Here is a 20006-nt window from a genome sequence, read left to right on the forward strand (position 1 = left end):
TTCATCCTCAGTTACTCCCCCATGTATTTACCTTCCCACAATTTGCCCCCTAGAAACTCGAAGTCTTCCCTTTGTCTTGTTACTGCTCTGAAAATTTACTGGGTTTTATTTTTTTTTAAGATGCTATATAAACTCAGGTTGCAGCCATCTCTGAGTTTCTCCCATAAGACGTACATAGTAATAAACTTCCGCTTCTCTTTCTCTCATTAATCTCTCTTTTGATACAGAGTCCCAGCTGAGAGTCTAGAGGGTAGAAAGAAAAATACTTTTTTTTCTTTCTCTATACCCTACCAGTGCATATTGAGATGGTTTCCAAAGTTCTGCTCTGATATCATCATTGAATTGTTCAGAGCTTGAGAATAGTATGTTCGGGCAAGAAAAAAACATGCTAGTTCAGTAACGTGTTGAAGAATGACACCAACGCAGCTCAACTCAAAGAAAACTCAACTCGATGAAAAGATTAGGATTTTTAAACACTCTTTATATATTCTTAGAATTATTTTCTTTATTCTTTCCCTACTCCCTTTTGCCTGTAATCATTTACATAATATACTCTCCACAGTATATAACTACTATAAAAATTTCTCCTTCCATCTGAAACTGCAGTTCTACTAATCTATGAATAACAGTGAAAGATCCTTTATTTCATCCTTATTGAACAGCAAATCAAAACAAAGGAGTGTATCAAAAAAGTAAATCTATGTCAGGACATTAATTATAATAAAGGCTTATATGACTAAGACAAAAAAAAGGAAAAATTTGTTACTATTTTGTCTGTTCTGTGTCCTATTCCTATTGCCTTTTTCTTATTCCTTGCAAGTCAGATGGGGCTCTGGGTCATTCTGATGGGGCTGTCAATCATTTGGCTCTGTATCCATGGCCACAGAGAGTACAGCACCCTGTACCATAACAACATGGACACTAGGGAGGGTCTCCTGAAGTCCTCAGCTGGATGGATCATGTACTTTTGACGCTGTCAGAAGTCCACTTTACATGGAGGAGGTGTGCCCAAAGACAAAGCTAACAAATGAAAGCAGAACAAAGAAATGAAGATAGAGACCTATTATTGTTTCAGCAACTGGAATCAGTCATGTCTGAAGGCATATAACCTCTAGACTTCTCACTTATGAAAAGCAATAAATTCTTTAAAGAAATTTTTTTCTTGAGCTATCTTGAAATGAATTTCTAGTACTAATTAACTGAAGATTTTAAACTTATCATGGACTACAAAATTAATTAATACACTGGGCTGTCAAAAACAGGGCCATTCACTCTCAAAGGCAGGGACATGACCTAGGTCTGGCCAATCATAATAGCTTAGCTCTTTATCCACAGTGAGTATTTCAAGGTGGACACATGGCCCACTCTGGACCCACTGGTTTCTTTCTCTAAAACTTTCCCCTTGAAGCTCAGAGGGCAGATCTTTTTCCCCTGGGGTCACAGTGCAGGCAGGATGTGAATTTACAGTTGTACCATATTCCCTGCCACACGGACAAAATCCATCCACAGCAGAAAAGCGTAAGACCCCAGAGAAGCAGAACCATGAAATGAAGCAAAAAGGGTCCTTTTGGTGCCCCTGGATCCAGGAATGTTTAATGTCAGAGCCACCATCATCCTAGATAGTTGGTAATAATATAAGTGTCGTGTTTTCCCCTCAAGCCGGTATAAACTGGTTTCTGTCACTTACTACCTAAAAAGTCTGAACCTGATGTTCTGGTTCTGTACATTCAGTATGGCAGTCACTAGCTGCATAGGGTTATTTAAATTAAAATTAAATAATATTAAAAATTCAGGTGCTCAGATGCACTAGGCACATTTCCAGCGCTCATTAGTCATCTGTGGCTACTGGCTGTTGTGCTGAACAGTACAAAAAACACTGATATCACTAAGAAAAATTCTCTTTAGACAGTACTGTTCTAGTCAAAAATAATTTTGTTAGCTTGTTAAGTGTGGACAAATTACTTCGGCAATCAAAAGAATTGCCACGGGCAATAGATATTCACACACTAGTAAGATATACGTGAGAATCAACTCAGAAAAAGGCCAACAAACAAAAGTTATGGAACAACAAAGTGACCTATTACACCAAAATGATTATCGCATCAAACTGTGGGGGAACAAGGAAATTAAAGTGTGCCAAGAAAAAAAAGTGTGCTAAAATGAAGATAACTAAATTAGATGTCTCAGCTTGCATAGAATGTTTAAAAAAAAAAAGAACTGGAGAAAGAAGTTTGTCCCCAGTATTGTTCTGGGCAGAGGATAACCAGGTGGAAAATAAAAGGAAAAATAACAAACAAGAATGCTAGAAACTAATATCATACTGAATGTCCAATATAACTGAAAAAAAAAATTTAATATTAAAAAAAAGAATGCTAAGCAAGTCCGCCAGAGGGTGTGTTGAGCGAAGTGGCCTCCATAGCATGCTGACAGTTTCAAACTGCTCATTAGAGTCGACTTCAGACTATCCAGAGTATTCTTTTCCACGAAAAAGGACTACTTTCAAGTAAGTAGGATAAATAAGAAACTCTTTGGTTAACACATTTTGATGTTCTTTCTTTTTCCTGTAACCTGCAGCACACGAAAGCACCCATAAACGAAAACACGATCCTTCTCCAGTGAAGATGTGAACCACAAAGAGGCCCAAAGTGTGTGTTCCTCTGAGAGTCGGTAGTTTCTCTCTCATCAGTATTTAAAATAAGCAAGAGTTCTGAGCAGAGAAATGGGATAGAAAAAAAACTGAACAGCCCTGGCTGGTGTAGCTCAGTGGATTGAGTACGGGGCCTGTGAAGCAAAGGGTCACCGGTTTGATACCCAGTCAGGGCACATACCTGGGTTGCAGGCTAGGTCCCCAGTAGGGGACACATGAGAGGCAACCACACATTGATATTTCTCTCCCACTCTTTCTCCTTCCCTTCCCCTCTTTCTAAAAACAAATAAATAAAATATTTTTTTAAAGAAAAAAACCGAACGGCTTTTTGCCTAATCTGAGTCAAGTTTATATAGTACTATGTATTAGTCTGTTTCAAATACTGCAAATCTGTACGTTAATTTGTTGAATGCAATATGAACTAAACTTAATTATTTTTTACAGTTGTCTGAAATTTGAGAGTACATGGCATTGCTATTAAGGCATTTGAAGAGGATCCATGTGGAGAGGCAATAAGGTGAGGCTGAATACTGGGCTGGTAAGGAGGAGACCGAGGTTCAAGGCCTGCCTCTGGTATTTACCGGCTGCATGACCTTACTTTGCATCTCTAGGCCTGTATCCTCATCTGTAACAGGAAGAGACCTTTGAGATGGTCTCTTGAGACCATCTCAAAGGTCTCTTCACATTCAAAAGTATTATGACTTTCTGAGGGAGGCAGAAAAAAAACGAAACATTTTTTTCTGAAAAGATCTTTTAATCTTCATGGGGCTTTGCTCTACAAAGGGAAAAACAGAAAAAAACTTCACTTATCCAATTTTCTTAACCTTCACAAGTTGACAGTTGACACAAAGATCAGAAAAGCTTGGCCAGTGTACTACTATTAATTACAAGAATGGGAACAGCGTTTCCTTGAACCAACACAGCTTCACGATGCTTACTTGGAAGGCAGAAATCAACAAACATCAGATCCAAATATCACTTAGAGGGAGTGAATTTAAACAATTTTCTTATTTTTATTTGCCTTTCTAAAATTTTCCAAAGGGAAATTTTACTGGCCAATTTTAAATCTAATGCAGGTATTTCAGAAAATTAGTATCAACAGATCCTTGACATTTAATCCAAGTTTTAACTATATGCGAGCCGCACCATGGACCGTACCATGAAACATCTTGTCGCTTTACCAGGTTACTTACTACATTGGAATCATTCAGAACGCGGGGCTGAACCGTGACAGTGAGGGAGCCCGCGCCTGCTCAGCAGCCTGTGTCCCCAGGCCGTGTACCTTCCACTCCAACACATTCCATCCCAACGTGACCGGCAAACTGGGGCCAAGGGACATGTTTCTTTGTAAGGCATTTTCCCTCAAAAGAAAGGAAAATGCTGTGCTGGTGATTAAAAAGTGAAAATCGCCCTGGCTGGTGTAGCTCAGTGGATTGAGTGCCGGTCTGCGAACCAGAGGATCATGGTTCGGTTCCCAGTCAGGGCACATGCCTGGGTTGCAGGCCAGTTCCCAGCAGGGGATGCACTAGAGGCAACCATACACTGATGTTTCTCTCCCTCTCTCCTTCCCCTCTAAACATAAATAAATAATAAATGTTTTTTAAAAAAAGTGAAAATGACTAGGAAATGGATGGTTTATTTGAATAATACAATGCTTTTTAAAATTTAAAATATGGAATACCTAAGTGACACAGACTCGAATGTGAGACTATCAGGAAGGATCTGAAAGGGGTCCCTTCAATTTCTTTTCATTTACTCATTTATTTAATTTATGATTACTGTAAGTTACAGTAACATTCCAGAATTAGAAGCTTTAGAGGTATAAAGTATCCCTAACAATATCTGGGATTCTTGTCATTAGTATTTAGGTTTAAATTAACTGTACATAAATTTAACAGAATGGACCAATTAAATCTCTGGACTTCGCCATTTCAGGGTCAAGATTTCAGACTGGCAGGCCTGAGAGAATAACTCTGGAGGGCAGTACTTTTAGCTGGAACCCACTGTGTGAGAGAACATGCCTCTATATGTAATTCTCAACATAAATGAATACAGTTTAATATAAATGTTTAAGCTGTGAATGGGAAACATTACCTCTTTGAAATGTGACGTCCAGTTTGCCAAGGTAAGTTGGGAGTTCCTTTAAAAGATATGATTGAAGAAAGTTAGCTCTCAAAAAATCAAAAGTATTTGAATGTTAAGAAATAAAGATTTGTTTCTTCAAAGAAACAAACACTACATATGTTTATATAGGGCACCCTTTAGCAGAACATTCCCAACAGTAAATTAATCATATAATTACTTAGTTTCACAGCCTACAAGAAATCTTTGTTTTTAACAAAGATTCAATAACAGAATGGACCTGTTATCAAAATAAATATACCAAGGTCTCAGTAGATAAATGTTAAGAATAGATAGTTCAAAGGAAAAAAATGACTTAAGATTATATAGAAGTACCTATAAATGCATATAAATAAATGCTAACTAAAATTTAATCTAGCAAATTAGGAAATGTTTGGTATAATTATAATGCCCAAATAATAGTAAGAGTACAGCAAAATGACAATTCTTCTAGTACCAGATTCTAGAACTCTTTTAAGTACTTTTTAAAAGCAAGCTGTCAACAGCAACTTTCAATATATATTATTCTTAGTCTTTTCAAGATAATATTCCTAATCTTTTACCCAACAGTTTCTTTGCTGGAAGTTTATTTAGGGAAATAATTTTAAATACAGAGATTATCTTTATAAATATTTAATAAATATAAACAGATGTCATAAAGATATATTTATATCCCTTAAATAAAGTTATAGAAGCATATAAGCATAGAGAAAACTTTATCTTTATGCATAAAGTTGTTCAATGCAGTGTTGACTATAATGGTGAAAACTTAGAATTAACCCAAAAGTCCAACAATAAAGGAATGGTTAAAAATAACTATATATTCACTCAATGGATAACTGCAGTCATTCAAAATGTTTATGAAAAACAAGCATGGAATCTGAAGAGCCTCAGTACTGTACAATTCTAACTCTATGACATTCTGGGAAAGGCAGTAACTCCAGAGACAGTAAAAAGATCAGTGGTTGTCAGGGATTCATGGGGGTGCAGGAAGGTTGGGGCAATGATATTCTATACGACACTACTGTTAAAACCTACGACATGTACACACCAAGAGTGAGCCCTGATGTAAACTATGGACTTTGGATGATGCTGATGTGTCAACGTAGGTTAATCAGCTGTAACAGACGTACCCCCTGGTGCAGGATGTTGACAGTGGGGGTGCAGGGAGGCTGTGCCTATATCAGGTCAGACGTTACGTGAGAATTCTCTCTACTTATTCAATTTTGCTCTAAACCTGTAACTACTCTAAAAACTCAAATCTATTAAAAAGAAATAGCTGTATCATGCCAAAATGTTTAAAAATACTATATATATAATACACAGCAGGATGACAACTATATAAACAACATACAAGGTATACATACACGTTATCGTAAGTTTTAAGTGGCAAAATTGAGCATTTTTCCTTCAGTTTATCAGTATTTACTATAATGAGCACGTAACCACTAAAGTAAGATTGTTAAAGGATTCTTCCCCATACTTTAAAACTAAAACTAATTTATATAGTTAATCTGAATCCAATACATTACAGAATACTTTAGGCAAGTTGAACTCTACTAGTTTTACTAGACTTCAGTAATTTTAGGACTTTGGTAATTTTGTTAAAATACTTATAAAATTAGCCCTGGCTGACATAGCTCAGCGGGTTGAGTGCGGGCCTGCGAACCACATGATCGCGGTTCGATTCCCAGTCAGGGCACATGCCTGGATTGCAGGCCAGTTCCCAGCAGGGGACTCATGAGAGGCAACCACACATTGATGTTTCTCTCTTTCTCTCCTTCCCTTCATCTCTAAAGATAAATAAATAAAATCTTTAAAAAAATACTTATAAAATTAGCCCTGGCTGGTGTGGCTAAGTGGATTGCACACCGGCCTGCAAAACAAAAGGTTGCTGGTTCAATTCCCAGTCAGGGCACATGCCTGGGTTGCGGGTCAGGTCCCCATTTGGGGGCATGCGAGAGGCAACCAATTGATCTATGAGTCTCTTGCACACTGATGTTTCTCTCTTTCTCCCTCCCTTCCCCTCTCTCTAAAAATAAATAAATCTTTTTTTTAAAAAAAGAAAAAATATTTGTAAAACTAAGTTTCCACATACGTACATAGTGAGTACATCTTCACTGAAAGTCGGAATAGTACCCTAAAATTTCCTTTGACATTCATTATTTAATCACTATCATTTTGAAAAAATTATTTATTGAAGCACTCTCTGATATTCACTGTTTTCAAAATCTTACAGGCCCTCGTCTCTCCGAGGTATTGGTTTATCATGAGTCTTATACGTACACAGTACTTGAGATCGGAGATGTTCACATTGACCCCTGTTGATCTCTTCAGATTCTCATCGTGAGACACAACAACCTGCTCATCTTTTGTGATGTGGCAGTCCAACTCCAGCATATCTGTCCCGATGGTAACCGCACTGAAGAAATACAAAGAATAATGACATTCTTAAACACTGAGGTTACATGTATCAGATGTAAAACTCAGAATTATAAATCAAACATCAAAAAAATCCCATAATGCTAAAATTTCTAAACACTGTCATCTATTATGATTTACTAAGTGAAAATATTTTAAGTGAACTTAGAATAAGGACTCATGTGGCCTCCTTTCTATAACCAGCTACCCTATTTCTATAATGGAAAGAACGCTGGATCAGAAGTTAAGAGATTTGGGAGTCAGTTCCTGCTTTGCTACTAACTTGCTTGTGTAACATTGGGCAAGTAAATGCCCCCTCTGGGCCTGCATTTCTATTAAATGACAGGAGTGAAAAACAAGAAAAGGATGCCAGCTTTTGCCACTTTAGCTCAGTATAGTATTGGGAATTGTAGCTCTTTCTGACACCTTTCTGTGCCACCATAATGGTGTGCATGAATGTCCTGACAGATGCTCTCAAGAGTATCAACAATGTTGAAAAGAGAGGCAAACGCCAGGTTCTTATCAGGCCGTGCGCCAAAGTCATCGTCTGGTTTCTGTGGTAATGAAGCATGGTTCCATTGGTGAATCTGAAACTACTGACCACAGGGCTGGAAAAACTGCTGGGAACTGTACAGGCAGATTGAACAAGTGTAGAGTGATCAGCCCCAGATTTGATGTGCAGCTCCAAAATCTAGGAAAACGGCAGAACAACGTGCTTCTGTCCTGTCAGTTTGGTTTCACTGTACTGACAACCTCAGCAGGCACCAAGGACCATGAAGAATCAAGACAAAAACACACAGGAGGGATTCTTTTTCTAGACATATAATACATATGTGCAAATAAGATGCCTCAGAGGACAAAAAAAAAAAAAAAAAGGAAAAGAAAAGAAAAAAAAGAAATTCAACCCAGCTTTGGCTGGTGTGGCTCAGTGGACTGAGTGCCGGCCTGCAAACTGAAAAGTCGCCAGTTTGATTCCCAGTCGGGGCACATGCCTGGGTTGTGGGCCAGGCCCCCAGTTGGGAGCATGTGAGAGGCATCAGATTAATGTTTCTCTCTTTCTCCCTCCCTTCCTTTCTCTTTAAAAATACAATAAAACAAAAAATTCTAGCCAGAGCAATTAAACAAGGAGGGAAAAAAAGGGGGAGTCCATATTAGAAAGGGTATCATACGACAATTCCATTTATGATAGCATCAAAAGAAGAATAAAACCTAGAAATTAACAAGGAGGTAAACGACTGTACAATGTGAACTATAGAACGTTGCTGAAAAAATTAAAAAATGAGATACATGATGGAAAAACATCCCATGTTCACAAATTGGAGCACTTAACATTGTTACATGTAAATGTTACACTGATCTACAGTTCAGTGCAATTCCTCTCAAAATCCCAACGATGTTTTTGAAAAAATAGAAAAATCCAACCTAAAATTTATATGGCAACTCAAGAAACCCCAGTCAAAACAATCTTGAACAAAATAAAAAAAGAACAAAGGTAGAAGACTCACACTTTGTGATTCCAAAACTTACTACAAAGCTACAGTGTAGCGTAAGCCCTGACTTTTTTTTCTTGTAATGCAAGTGACTGACTTAAGCTTTGATTGACAAGGCATCCACTTCAAAAACATGTTCTTGCAAAAACATTATGTTATTATGCAAAAACATAATGTAAAAGCATTATGTCTAAAAAACAATGTACGTGCCTTAATTTAAAAAGTCTTTTAAAAATGCTAACCATCATCTGAATCTTCAGTGAATCACAGTCTTTTTGGTGGTGGAGGGTCTTCTTCAATGTCGATGGCTGCTGACTGACCAGACGGTGGCTGCAGAAGGTTAGGGGGAGTGCAGCAATTTCTTACAGTAAGACATCAGTGAAGTGTGCCACACTGGTGACTCTTCCTTTCACAAATGATTTCTCTGTAGCATGTGATGCTGTTGGATAGCATTTGATCCACTGCAGAAAGTCTTTCAAAATTGGAATCAATCCTCTCAAACCCTGCTATTACTAAGTTCATGTAATACTCTAAATTTTGTTGTCCTTTCAACTACCTTGACAGCATCTTCACCAGGAGTAGGTTCTTCCTACATTAGATTGTATGCATATCAGAGCACTATTGCAAGGAATACTTAAAAACATTCAGATGAAAATATTTAACCATAATCCCACAATGACAACACTATTTTAATTATTTTCCATTTTTTCACTTTAAACCTTATTAGATTCCATCTCAAGAAACCACCTTATTTGCTCATCCATTAGAAGCAACTCGTCACACATTAATGTTTTATCATGAGATTGCAGCAATGCAGCCATGTTTTCAGGCTCCACGCCCCATTCTAGTTCCTTTGCTATTTCCACCACATTTGGAGTTACTTCCCCCACTGAAGTCTTGAACCTCTCAAAGTCATCCACAATGAAATGAACCAACTCCTCCAAACTCTTATTAATGTTGATATTTTGACCTCTTCCCATGTGTCACAAGTGTTAACATCTAGAATGGTGAATCTTTTCTAGAAGGTTTGCCCAGATCCATCAGCAGAATCATTACCTAAGGCAGCTATAACCTTACAAAATATTTGTTAAATAACAAGACTTGATGGTTGAAATTACTCCTTAATCCACGAGCTGCAGAACGGATGTCGTGCTAGCAGGCATGAAAACATTAGTCTCATCGTACATCTCCATCAGAGCTCTTGGGTGACCAGGTACATTATCAGGATGAGCAATAAATTTTGAAAGGAATCTATCTTTTTCTGAGCAGTAAGTCTCAAGAGTGGATGTAAACTATTCAGTAAACCATGTCATAAGCAGATATACTGTCATCCAGGATCTATAGTTCCATTGTTACAGCACATGCAGAGTTGATTTAGCATAATTCTTTAGAGCCCTAGGATTTTCAAAATGGTAAATGAGCACAGGCCTCTACTTGAAGTCACCAGCTGCATTAGCCCCTAAAAAGAGAGGCAGCCTGTCCTTTGATGCTTTGAAGCCAGGCATTGACTTCTCTCTATGAAAGTCCTAGGTAGCCTCTTCTTCCAATAGAGGGCTTCATCTACATCGCTAATCTGCTTAGTATAGCCACCTTCATTAATGATCACTGTGAGATTTCAGTTAAATATTTTCATCTGAACGTTTTTAAATATTCCTTACAATAGTGCTCTGATATGCATACCTAGATCTTCTGGATAACTTGCTGCAGCTTCTACATCAGCAATGCTGCTTTGTCTTGCACTTTTATGTTATAGAAACAGCTTATTTTCTCAAACCTCAGAAACCAACCTCTGCTAGCTTCAAACTTTTCTTCTGCAGCTTCCTCACTTCTCTCAGCCTTAAATGCAGAGCTGGGCCTTGCTCTGGGTTAGGCTTTGGCTCAAGGGAATGTTGTGGCTGGTTTGATCTTCTATCTAGACCACTAAAACTTTCTCCGTATCACTAATCAGGTTGTTTTGCTTTCTTATCATTCATGTGTTCTTTGGAGTAGCACTTTCAATTTCCTTCAAGAATATTTCCTTTGCTTTTACAACTTGGCTAATTGTTTAGAGCAAGAGGACTAGCTTTCAGCCTGTCTCCACTCTCAGCATGCCTTCCTTACTAAGCTTAATTCTCCTAGCTTTTGATTTAAAGTGAGAGGAATGCAACTCTTCCCTTTACTTGAACATGTAGAGGCTACTGTAAGGCTACTGATTGGCCCAATTTCAATACTGTTGTGTGTCTGGGAATAAGGAGGCCTGAAAAGGGAGCGAGATGGGGACACTCGTGGAGCAGTCGGAACACACACAGCATTTATTAAGTGCACTGTCTCACATGAGTGTGGTTCATGGCACCCTAAAAACAACTGCAATAGTTAAAACCGAAGGTCACTGATCAGAGGTCATCTTAAGAATTGTAACAGTAATTAAAAAGTTTGAAATAGTGCAAGAATTACAAAAATGTGATCTAGAAACACAAAATGTTGGAAAAATGGAGCCAACTGGCTTGCTCAATGCAAGGTTGCCACAAAGCTTCAATTTGTAAAAAAACAAAACAAAACAAGATGCAATATCTTTGAAGCACAAGAAAGCGAAACATGCCCTGGCTGGTGTAGCTCAATAGATAGCTCACATGATCATGGTTCGATTCCCATTCAGGGCACATGCCTGGGTTGCAGACCAGTTCCCAGCAGGGGACACACAACAGGCAACCACACATTGATATTTCTCTCCTTCCCTTCCCCTCTAAAGATAAATAAAATCTTAAAAAAAAGAAAGAAAGTGAAACACAATGAGGTACACCTACATAAACTTTTATAATGGAAAAATAAGAGCACTTACATTGTGAATACATTTTATTAAAAAAATGAATTACGGAATGAATTACAGCAGGAATATGACCTAAGAAAAACTTAACATCCTTTTAAATACATAAGCACTCATGATTCCTATTTTGACTGTGAATCTCCCAAATGGGGTGAATGTGTCTTCTGGTATATAGTGCTTAAACCTAAAACACATAATATTGAAATATTATATAACAATTAAAGAATCAAGTTTTAACAATTAAGTAAGTTTCTTCATGTTTCTCAAAAAATTGGTAATTCACTGATTAAAAAAGAAAGAATGAAACTGTTAGAAATGCAAGCATCCACCCTGGCTGGTGTGGCTCAGTGGGTTGAGTGTCGGGCTGTGAACTGAAAGGTCGCTGGTTTGATTCCTAGTCAGGGCACATGCCTGAGTTGTGGGCCAGGTCACAAGGGAACATGAGAGAGGCAACTGATTGATGTTTCTCTCCCTCTCTTTCTCCCTCCCTTCCCTCTCTCTAAAATAAACAAAATCCTTAAAAAAAGAGAGAGAGAGAGAAATGCAAGCATCCAATCATTAGTTAGACTGGGTGACTTTTAAGATCCTTGGCCATTCCAGATCTAACGATTTAAAAATCTTCCCGGTTTTTCTTACTTCACCTGCTTCTAATGATCCACCCCCCCCCCACCAGCATCTCATTTCAAAAGACCCAATGGCTACTTGCTGCCTTGTGCCAAAGTCTCAAACTGCTCCCTTATTCCTCTTTAAGTGACCCTCCCCATCCGTGTCCTGATCCCCAGTTTTTAAAGGAAACAAACCAATCAGCCTGGTTCCTTAATGTAATTCTTACTAAGATGTAAATAATTAAGTTGTTAGCTTTAAGTAACCTCTTCTAAAGGGTATCCACCTTTAAAAGAAAATGTTTGCCAACGTGTCTTTGTCAGAGCCAGAAATGTGTAAAAATGAAATCCAAAGAGGAATAGGCAAACAAAAACAGTTTTTAGGTTGGTGAGATCCTTTTTCTGTATTTTTTAATTTCCTTAAATATTACTGTTACACTGTTTATTTTTTTAAAGGATAAAATCTGTAGAAACCATAAGTAACATATATAGCTAACGAACAGTTTTGAAATAAATTCTGTCCTTTATAAAAGGTAAAAAATGGTACTACTGATTTTTGGTCATGAGCATGCCTTACTTTCTTTTTCTTTTCTTTTCTTTCTTTTTTTGTATGAGTGTGTGAAGGGAGGGGAAGAGCAGGGGTTATCTGTATTTTCCGGTATTTAAAAAAAATTAGGCAGGGAGGTTAGAGGGTGAAGGGATTGAGCAAAAAAGAAAAAGGACTCACGGACAATGACAACAGTGGGGTGGTTGCTGGGGGGAGGGGATTTAAGGGGACTAAATGGTAATGGAAAAAATGTAAGATTATATATTTAAAAAATAAAAATAGAAACTACATGAAGAAATAATTTAAAAAACTATACTTACCTATTACCTAGGAAATTTTTCTAAGTATAAAGTTTGCCTTTAGCTGAAATGCTATTTTTTTCAATGTTTGAGAGTTACATGAAAAACATTATTTATTGCATGCTTACCTCTTATGAATAAGCTAATAAATAAAAATTTAGAGCAATAGTAAGTGCATCTAGGATAATTTATAACTTATCCTAATAAAATTATCCCTAATTTGACACATAAATAGCTAGAACATAGCAAGAAAAGAACTGATCCCTTTTGCCTTCAAATTGTTCCATAAATAACAACATGCAATACTTCAACTGAAACACCAGATATTCTGTAGCTACATTCCTGACAAGCTGATGACAAACCCTGAAAAGAAGTTAGGGAGCCAGGACTCAACATTTCCAGATAAAGAAATTAAAACTCTAGCTTTAAAAGAAGTGAAATTATTTGAAACTCCACAGAATGCATACAATGTATAACAGAAATTAACAGCAAGGAATTTATTTGAATTTCATTTCCTGCTCACAACATTGAGGTTGTATCATTCCCATTTCATTGATACAATCATGACTACTATATTAATTAGACAGTCTAAAAACTTTATCATGAGAATCAGGTTGCTGATTAATTACTTTGACTGTCTGCCAACTTTTACTTCTAGCTACTGCTAATAGCTAGAGGCTTTTTTTTCCTCTCACCATTCAAATTAATACCACAGGGATCGAATTGTCCTACGGGTATTTACAAAGGCAGCCTGGTTTGATAACCTAGTTTTATTAGCTCTTAAGAACCAGATTTTACATACTCAAGGGCTTAGAGACTCTGTGTGTGTATGTGTGTGTGGGTAGTATAATTCCTTTGATTTTGGCTCTGTTTATTATGAACGGGGTTCTATCTCCTCCATCAGTCTTCTGCTAATATTCTGCTTTGTTCTGAGTGCCCTGTTCTGCATATCTCATTAGTGAGCAACTCGTAAGAGCCTGTTAGCACCACAGCTAGATGTCAGGGATTGAGAGATCAATAAGGAAAGAGTCTTGTTTCCAAAACAAGACTGAAGAGCCATATACAGAGTTTCCTATAAATTGTGAGACACAATTATTTCTTCATCAGTCCTAGTGACTTCTCTAGCTCCACTACAATAAATTAATTTTCCATATATTCTTAAAGTCCTTTCAATTTCCCAGACACACCTGGTCCACATATCCTCACATCTTAATCTCAAACATTTCACATTTTTCCTCTTTACCACATTATAGCTCATCTACGCCTGGTATCTTTTCAATTTTATGGTTACTTTTAACCAGGTTTCCCACACCGACTGCTTATACTTTCTCCTGGATCTTCTCATCTTCCTCTCCATGTCATCACACATGTGCTTTGCCAACTGTGCATCTAAATATGTGTGGAAATCACACATGTGAAATTATACACATGTTCAGCTATAGCTAGCTCGCTAGATATATAAGCTCAGTAGAGAAAATAAAAGTAATTTAAATTATTCTGTTTCACTGTCTGTGATAGGAGGAATGAGACTGCATTTTAAAGCTCTAAGAGAATTTTGAGATTACAGTAAAAAGGCATCATATTATAAAAGAGGAAACGCAAGCAATGACAAATCCAGGGAGGCAGGACTTAGATGAAACTAAAATATGGAAAAGCGGCACTTTTCAGCCTCGTAACAGGAAAAAAATAATCTCTAAGTTGTCTTTGAATGATGAGAAGCAGAACAAAAACATAAACCAAATTCTCCTGATGCCTTAGCTGTCTTTATAGACATAAGAATAGCTTAAGAATTATATAAGAGAATCAATATGGATAGGTAATATCTTTCATGGGGTTTAACTTTTCACATTCCCTGTTTTAGGCCAGATTACGGGCTCAGGTCTGTACAAGAATTACTAAGTAGACACATAATCCTATTCGTAAATAGCAGCTGGTATAACAGTTGTTTCATTTTCTCCTTTTCTCTTTCTCTCCAAGACTAATTAGCATCACACACAGTATGTTCCTTGTTACAAATGTCTTCTTTCGACTTTGGAACTATAGCATTTTTTGATTACCCGAAACTCTGGTCTAGTTTTTTCCCATCATGGGGAAGCCAAACACTATTTGTAACACTTCAGACTGACTACATAAAAATGCAATTTTAATAAAATAGAAACAACCATCACCGGTGGATGCTACATGTATTCTATCTTCACTTTGTGAGCCATCATCACTTTAAAGACAAATTGTAAAAGAAAAGAATAGTCTTATACACTTACTGCTGGAAGGCTGCCATTGTATTCTCCAAATTCTCTCCAGCACCTGTAAAAACATTAAATGTAAACTTCATGTACTTAGATGCTTAGATTTCAATTTTTTCATAAATTCATTTTAAGCTATATCTCATGAATATTGATATTTAGATATTATTTAGACATTACAAGTATTTTAAAGAGCATAGTGGTACTTCGATTTTTTTTTTGAGCTACACCAGGAAGAATCAAAGATCAAAACACAGCCACAACATCACAGGGTTAGAAGAACCTAAACATAATTGTTAAACTATAATATCCACTCGTCACAGGAAAGACAGAAGAGGACTTGGTACCTCCTCACACAGAGTCAACATCTCTCCTCTGTGTCTCCTTAGTCTCTTATGTGTCTCTCTACTAAGGCATTTATCATATTATAGCATAAATTATTTACTTCCTCTCTCCTTCTTTTGCCACGAATTACTTAAAAATTTTAAGAGACTGTGTTCTAATGACCTCGGCTGAAGGCAGGGTGGCACAGAGTTGAGAGTGGGGCAGTCAGGATCTCTGCTCTGAAAGCTATTTGATGTTTTTGTGCCGCCCGGAGGGGTTACCTAATCTCTCGGTTAGGCTGAGCCTCCTTATCTATGTATAAAAATGAGGGTAACGATGGTGCCCATCTCACTGGACTGGCAGAATTAAATGAATTAACATCTTAAGTGCCACGCCATCCATTCAAAAAGTATTAGCTTTTTACTTTTCAACAATTGTGAAGTTAGGGTGCATTTCACAATGGATGGTAACAGTTTCATTGGCAACTTTTAGCAGTACATAAAAATTTGTGATCTTACAGCTAATGGCATTAGATATTCAACTTAATAGTGAATATTCAGTAAAAGCAAAGAATTATTATTATTAACACCATTATTATAGTAACTGGTGTTTGGTGAACATCTGTTGCTGAAGTCATGAATAATACTGTAATGACAAAAAGGACACAGATAAAAAGTAACTAATTAATATTATCCAGTATTATACACTACATACAATCTACTAGCATAACATGCTGGCCATAAGTTTTAAAATATTTTTAAACTAAAAGACTTCGGTATTACTAAATAATTAATGAAAAGCACAGGGAAGATACTTTGGAAATATGTTTCCAAATGCTTTGAAAAACAGCCACTTTCTTCTAAGCAAAAAAAAGGCACTTCAAGGTTAGGGTGATGTTTAGGTATTAGCATTAAAATGTTTTACCTACAATATCATCTGAACATAGTTGCAAGAGTATTAAAATGTCCTTATTCTTTTATATTATTACATTGTATTTTTACAATCTAATTAGTAATCATCAGAAACTCGAGGTATGAAGAAACAAATGTATTACCCTAATATTCTAACATCAGTCTGGCAGAAAGGGATACACGCCCATGTGAAAAAGGGCTCCTTTGATTTTTACACTCACTTTAGTTAATAGAGTTGGCGCACAGCAGAAAACAGGTGAAGTGAATATGGATATTGCAGGTGGTTTTCAAAAGTAAGCACTGATTTGAGGTTAAATGACTTTAAAAAATCTAGTTGGTGCCTATTTTAGTCAAAAACTATGGAAATATGTTATGTTCAGATAACCAATATTTCAAGAACAAAGCACTCTAGAATCTTACCCAAAAAAAGGACTAAAATAGTATCAAAGGGTTAAGTTAAACTACTGACTGCTTATTGTGCAAAAAACAGGCAAGGTAAGATGACACAGCGGTCCGGTCCGGTCCGGTCCGTTTGAAGGAGCTGTCACCAGCCAGAGCTGAATAATGTTAGCGTCTGACTAATGACAGTAAGAGATTCTTAAACTATTGAGAATAGGAAAGTCCATTTTAATAAATGGAGAGTTTGATGAGGAATGTGGTTTCAATATATCTCCCCACAAAAATACTTATTAGTTCCAAAGAGTAAAGGAGTAACTTCACAATGGAAAAGTCTCTCGGAAAACACTTCAACCAAGTGACCAAAGCCAACCTCACTAGAACTTTCAAGGGGCTGTGTCCTTTTCATTCCCTTGCTTTTTGGCACAAGCAGTAGTGAGTGGTTTAACGTAACAAATCAAATTAATAAGTTATCTCCAGATGGTCAGAATATGGATGAGTTTTTTCCTAATATGCATTCTTCTATACTGTACAAACCTACAACGAACAGGCGCTACTTTTAAAAAAGTGGGGAGACTCGGAGTCTTGAGCCCGTGCTGTGTGCCTGGGACATCCTCTTCCCCACCCCTCCCCGTGTTTCTCTACAGTAATTCCAGAATGAATTCGCTTCAAGTCCTCCATGAAAGCACTTTTTTTAATCACTTCAGATTACAATGGTTCTTACTACAGACAAGAATGAATTAAACTGGCAGTTCCCAGCCACTTTGGTCTTAGGACTCTTTTACTGACTATCTCCAAGAGAAACTGACTTCTAAAATGTTTTAAATTTATTTGAAAATAGCACACCCATTTCACGTTAACATACATCTTATGAAAAATAACTATCTTCCAAAAAATTTAGTGAGAACAGCACTGTTCACATTTTTGTAAATCTCTTTAATGTCTGGCTTAATAGAAATCAGCTAGATTCTCCTATCTACTTCATACCTATATATCAACCTTGACCCAGATTTGTCATTAGAAAAGATTCTTCTTTGATACTGCACCAAAAATCCACAAGGGGTAGTTTTTGTAAAGTTGGCTGCAATGTGGAATCTGACCGTGTCGATGACCTTTTCATACTCTGTTACGTGAACACCCATCGGTCCAGGTGAGCTCCCTCTCGTGGGCTCGCCCACACCCTTCCCTTCCCCCTCTTCTTTGCCCCAGGCTTGTTACCCTTGCCTTTGTCTCCCCTGAACTTCAAGGGCCCTTCAGTTGCCTCTGTTACTCATCCTGAGCCCACACAGTCCAGCTGGCTCACTTCTACTACCTCCGTAATTTTCTAAATAAACTATCACCTATAGTTTGAAAAAAAAAAAATCCATTGGTCCACTGTGAACTTTGAATGGATCTTTCACCCATGCATGACTTTGTAATATCATGCACTAGTTTTTGGAAAATACTGATTCACTGAATTATGCTAATCTTTTAGATGCCGACACATTTCATTATACAGTATTTTTTTTTAAATCTCATTCGTTAATATCTGATCTCATCGAGATAAATTTGAGAATTGGAAAACCATCAAGCTCACAGGGGAGGATACAAGTTTTCAAAACTTTAATTTTGGCTTAAAAGCTCAAATTTAATCATTGGCACTGCTTTCACAGAAAGCAGCTAAGTTATTTTTCTTCGGAGAGATACACCTTATTAATTTTCTAGAACATATCTACTGAATATTCAGGAATGAAAAACCAGTCTGTCAGTTTTTTAAAAGTAAAAACGGCGCTCTGTGGGGGGAAAAGGGTGATTCCCCTGACAACTCCAATGGCTGCACAAGTGCTCTTCCTCAGACAGGCACCGCGCACTTCGGCGAGCAGCAGATGTCTGTGTGCTTCCCACCGTGTCACACCGAATATTAAAGTTGTGCCCTAACCGGTGTGGCTTAGTTGGCAACCCCGCAAAGTGTGAGGCTGCCATTCTGATTCCCAGTCAGAGCACGTGACTGGGTTGCGGGTCCATCTCAGGATAGGGTGTGTACAAGAGGCAAGTGATGGATATTCTCTCCCTCTCTTTCTCCCTCCCTTCCCCTCTCTCTGAAAATAAATGAATAAAGTCTTAAAAAAAAGTTGTGGCTTCAGGTCAAGAGGGTAACGTAGGCAGACATGGCTCACCTCTTCACACAACCACATCAAAAATACAACTAAAATATAGAACCACTATCATTCGGGAACCTCAGAAACTGAGTTGAATGGAAGTCTGATAACTATGTAATTGAAGAAAACACATCCATTTAGTCTGGTAGGAAGGGCATGGACGCAGAACGTGCTGGCCCCACACCCACATGGATGAAAAGTCAGAAGGGAAATCCTGGGAGCAAGGAGTCCCAGACCCACTCCAGGCACCCCCGCCCAGGATTCCAGTGCCAGAAGATAAGTCCCCACTTCTGGCTGCAAAAACCAGGGGGGACTGAGTCTGTGGAGGCTGCTGGAGCCCGAAGCAGTTCCTCTTGGGGAACCCACACAGAGACTCACCTACTCTGACTCCCTCCCTCTGAGCTCCAGCACCAGGGTGGCAGCTTGAAGGGCACCAGAGGTATACAGGGAAGAACTGAAGAGTCTGGCATTGGGGCAAGCAGAGGCCATTGTCCCTTTGCTGAGCCCTCCCCCAAAAGAGCCGGTAGGCAAGTGCCATATCTGAGGCTCCATCAACCTGGCTAACAGTGTGACCCACTTTGAAGATCCACAGCGGCTCTAGCCCACCCAACTTACAGGCCCACCAAGGCTGCTTTTCCAGAAGAATGACTGTCTTGACTCCTAAATCCTCTCAAACCAACAACAGCTGGCCTCAGTGAGCTCCAGGCTGGCACTAGTGGCAGCCAGATTAGTCACAGTTTGGCTTCACCTGGGAATCTCCAAACCCAGCACAAGTAGCAGCCATCTCAGATTGCTTTACAGCTCAGGCAGGATACCCTGGGTGAAATGTGTTTCACCCAGGCCGTAGGGGCTGACCTTGGCCTGCACCACCCAGTATACCCAGTGGACAGCTACGGACCATGACAGAGCACCACCGCATTGTCCCTGTACACCTGATCCTCCGTGGAGGGCAGAGGTTGGTGGTCAGTCGTCACAGCCAGTCTTTGCAACTGATTGGCCTGGATAAACCCCTCCCATTGATCTGCCAACAGCAACCAAAGCTCAACTACGAGAGAAGGGGGGTG

The 20006-nt window shown here is 38.2% G+C and overlaps 1 protein-coding gene and 1 pseudogene across 1 annotated transcript in view; one reads left to right on the forward strand and one right to left on the reverse strand.

Moving 5' to 3' along the window:
- The window catches only part of GDPD1 (glycerophosphodiester phosphodiesterase domain containing 1), a 39457-nt gene that overhangs the window by 9902 nt on the left and 9549 nt on the right, over positions 1-20006 (reverse strand). Inside the window, exons 2-4 of the mRNA XM_037163773.2 lie at positions 15192-15234; positions 7055-7190; positions 4742-4787 (exon numbers count right to left, since the gene is read on the reverse strand). Of these exons, the coding sequence (XP_037019668.1) occupies positions 4742-4787; positions 7055-7190; positions 15192-15234 (225 nt within the window). The remainder of the gene's footprint in view (positions 1-4741; positions 4788-7054; positions 7191-15191; positions 15235-20006) is intronic.
- LOC119062690 (40S ribosomal protein S15a-like) lies at positions 7633-8015 on the forward strand (annotated as a pseudogene).

Source organism: Artibeus jamaicensis, unplaced genomic scaffold (genome assembly GCF_021234435.1).
Source record: "Artibeus jamaicensis isolate MK-2021 breed Jamaican fruit bat unplaced genomic scaffold, CSHL_Jam_final contig_1998, whole genome shotgun sequence".
Lineage (NCBI taxonomy): Eukaryota > Metazoa > Chordata > Mammalia > Chiroptera > Phyllostomidae > Artibeus > Artibeus jamaicensis.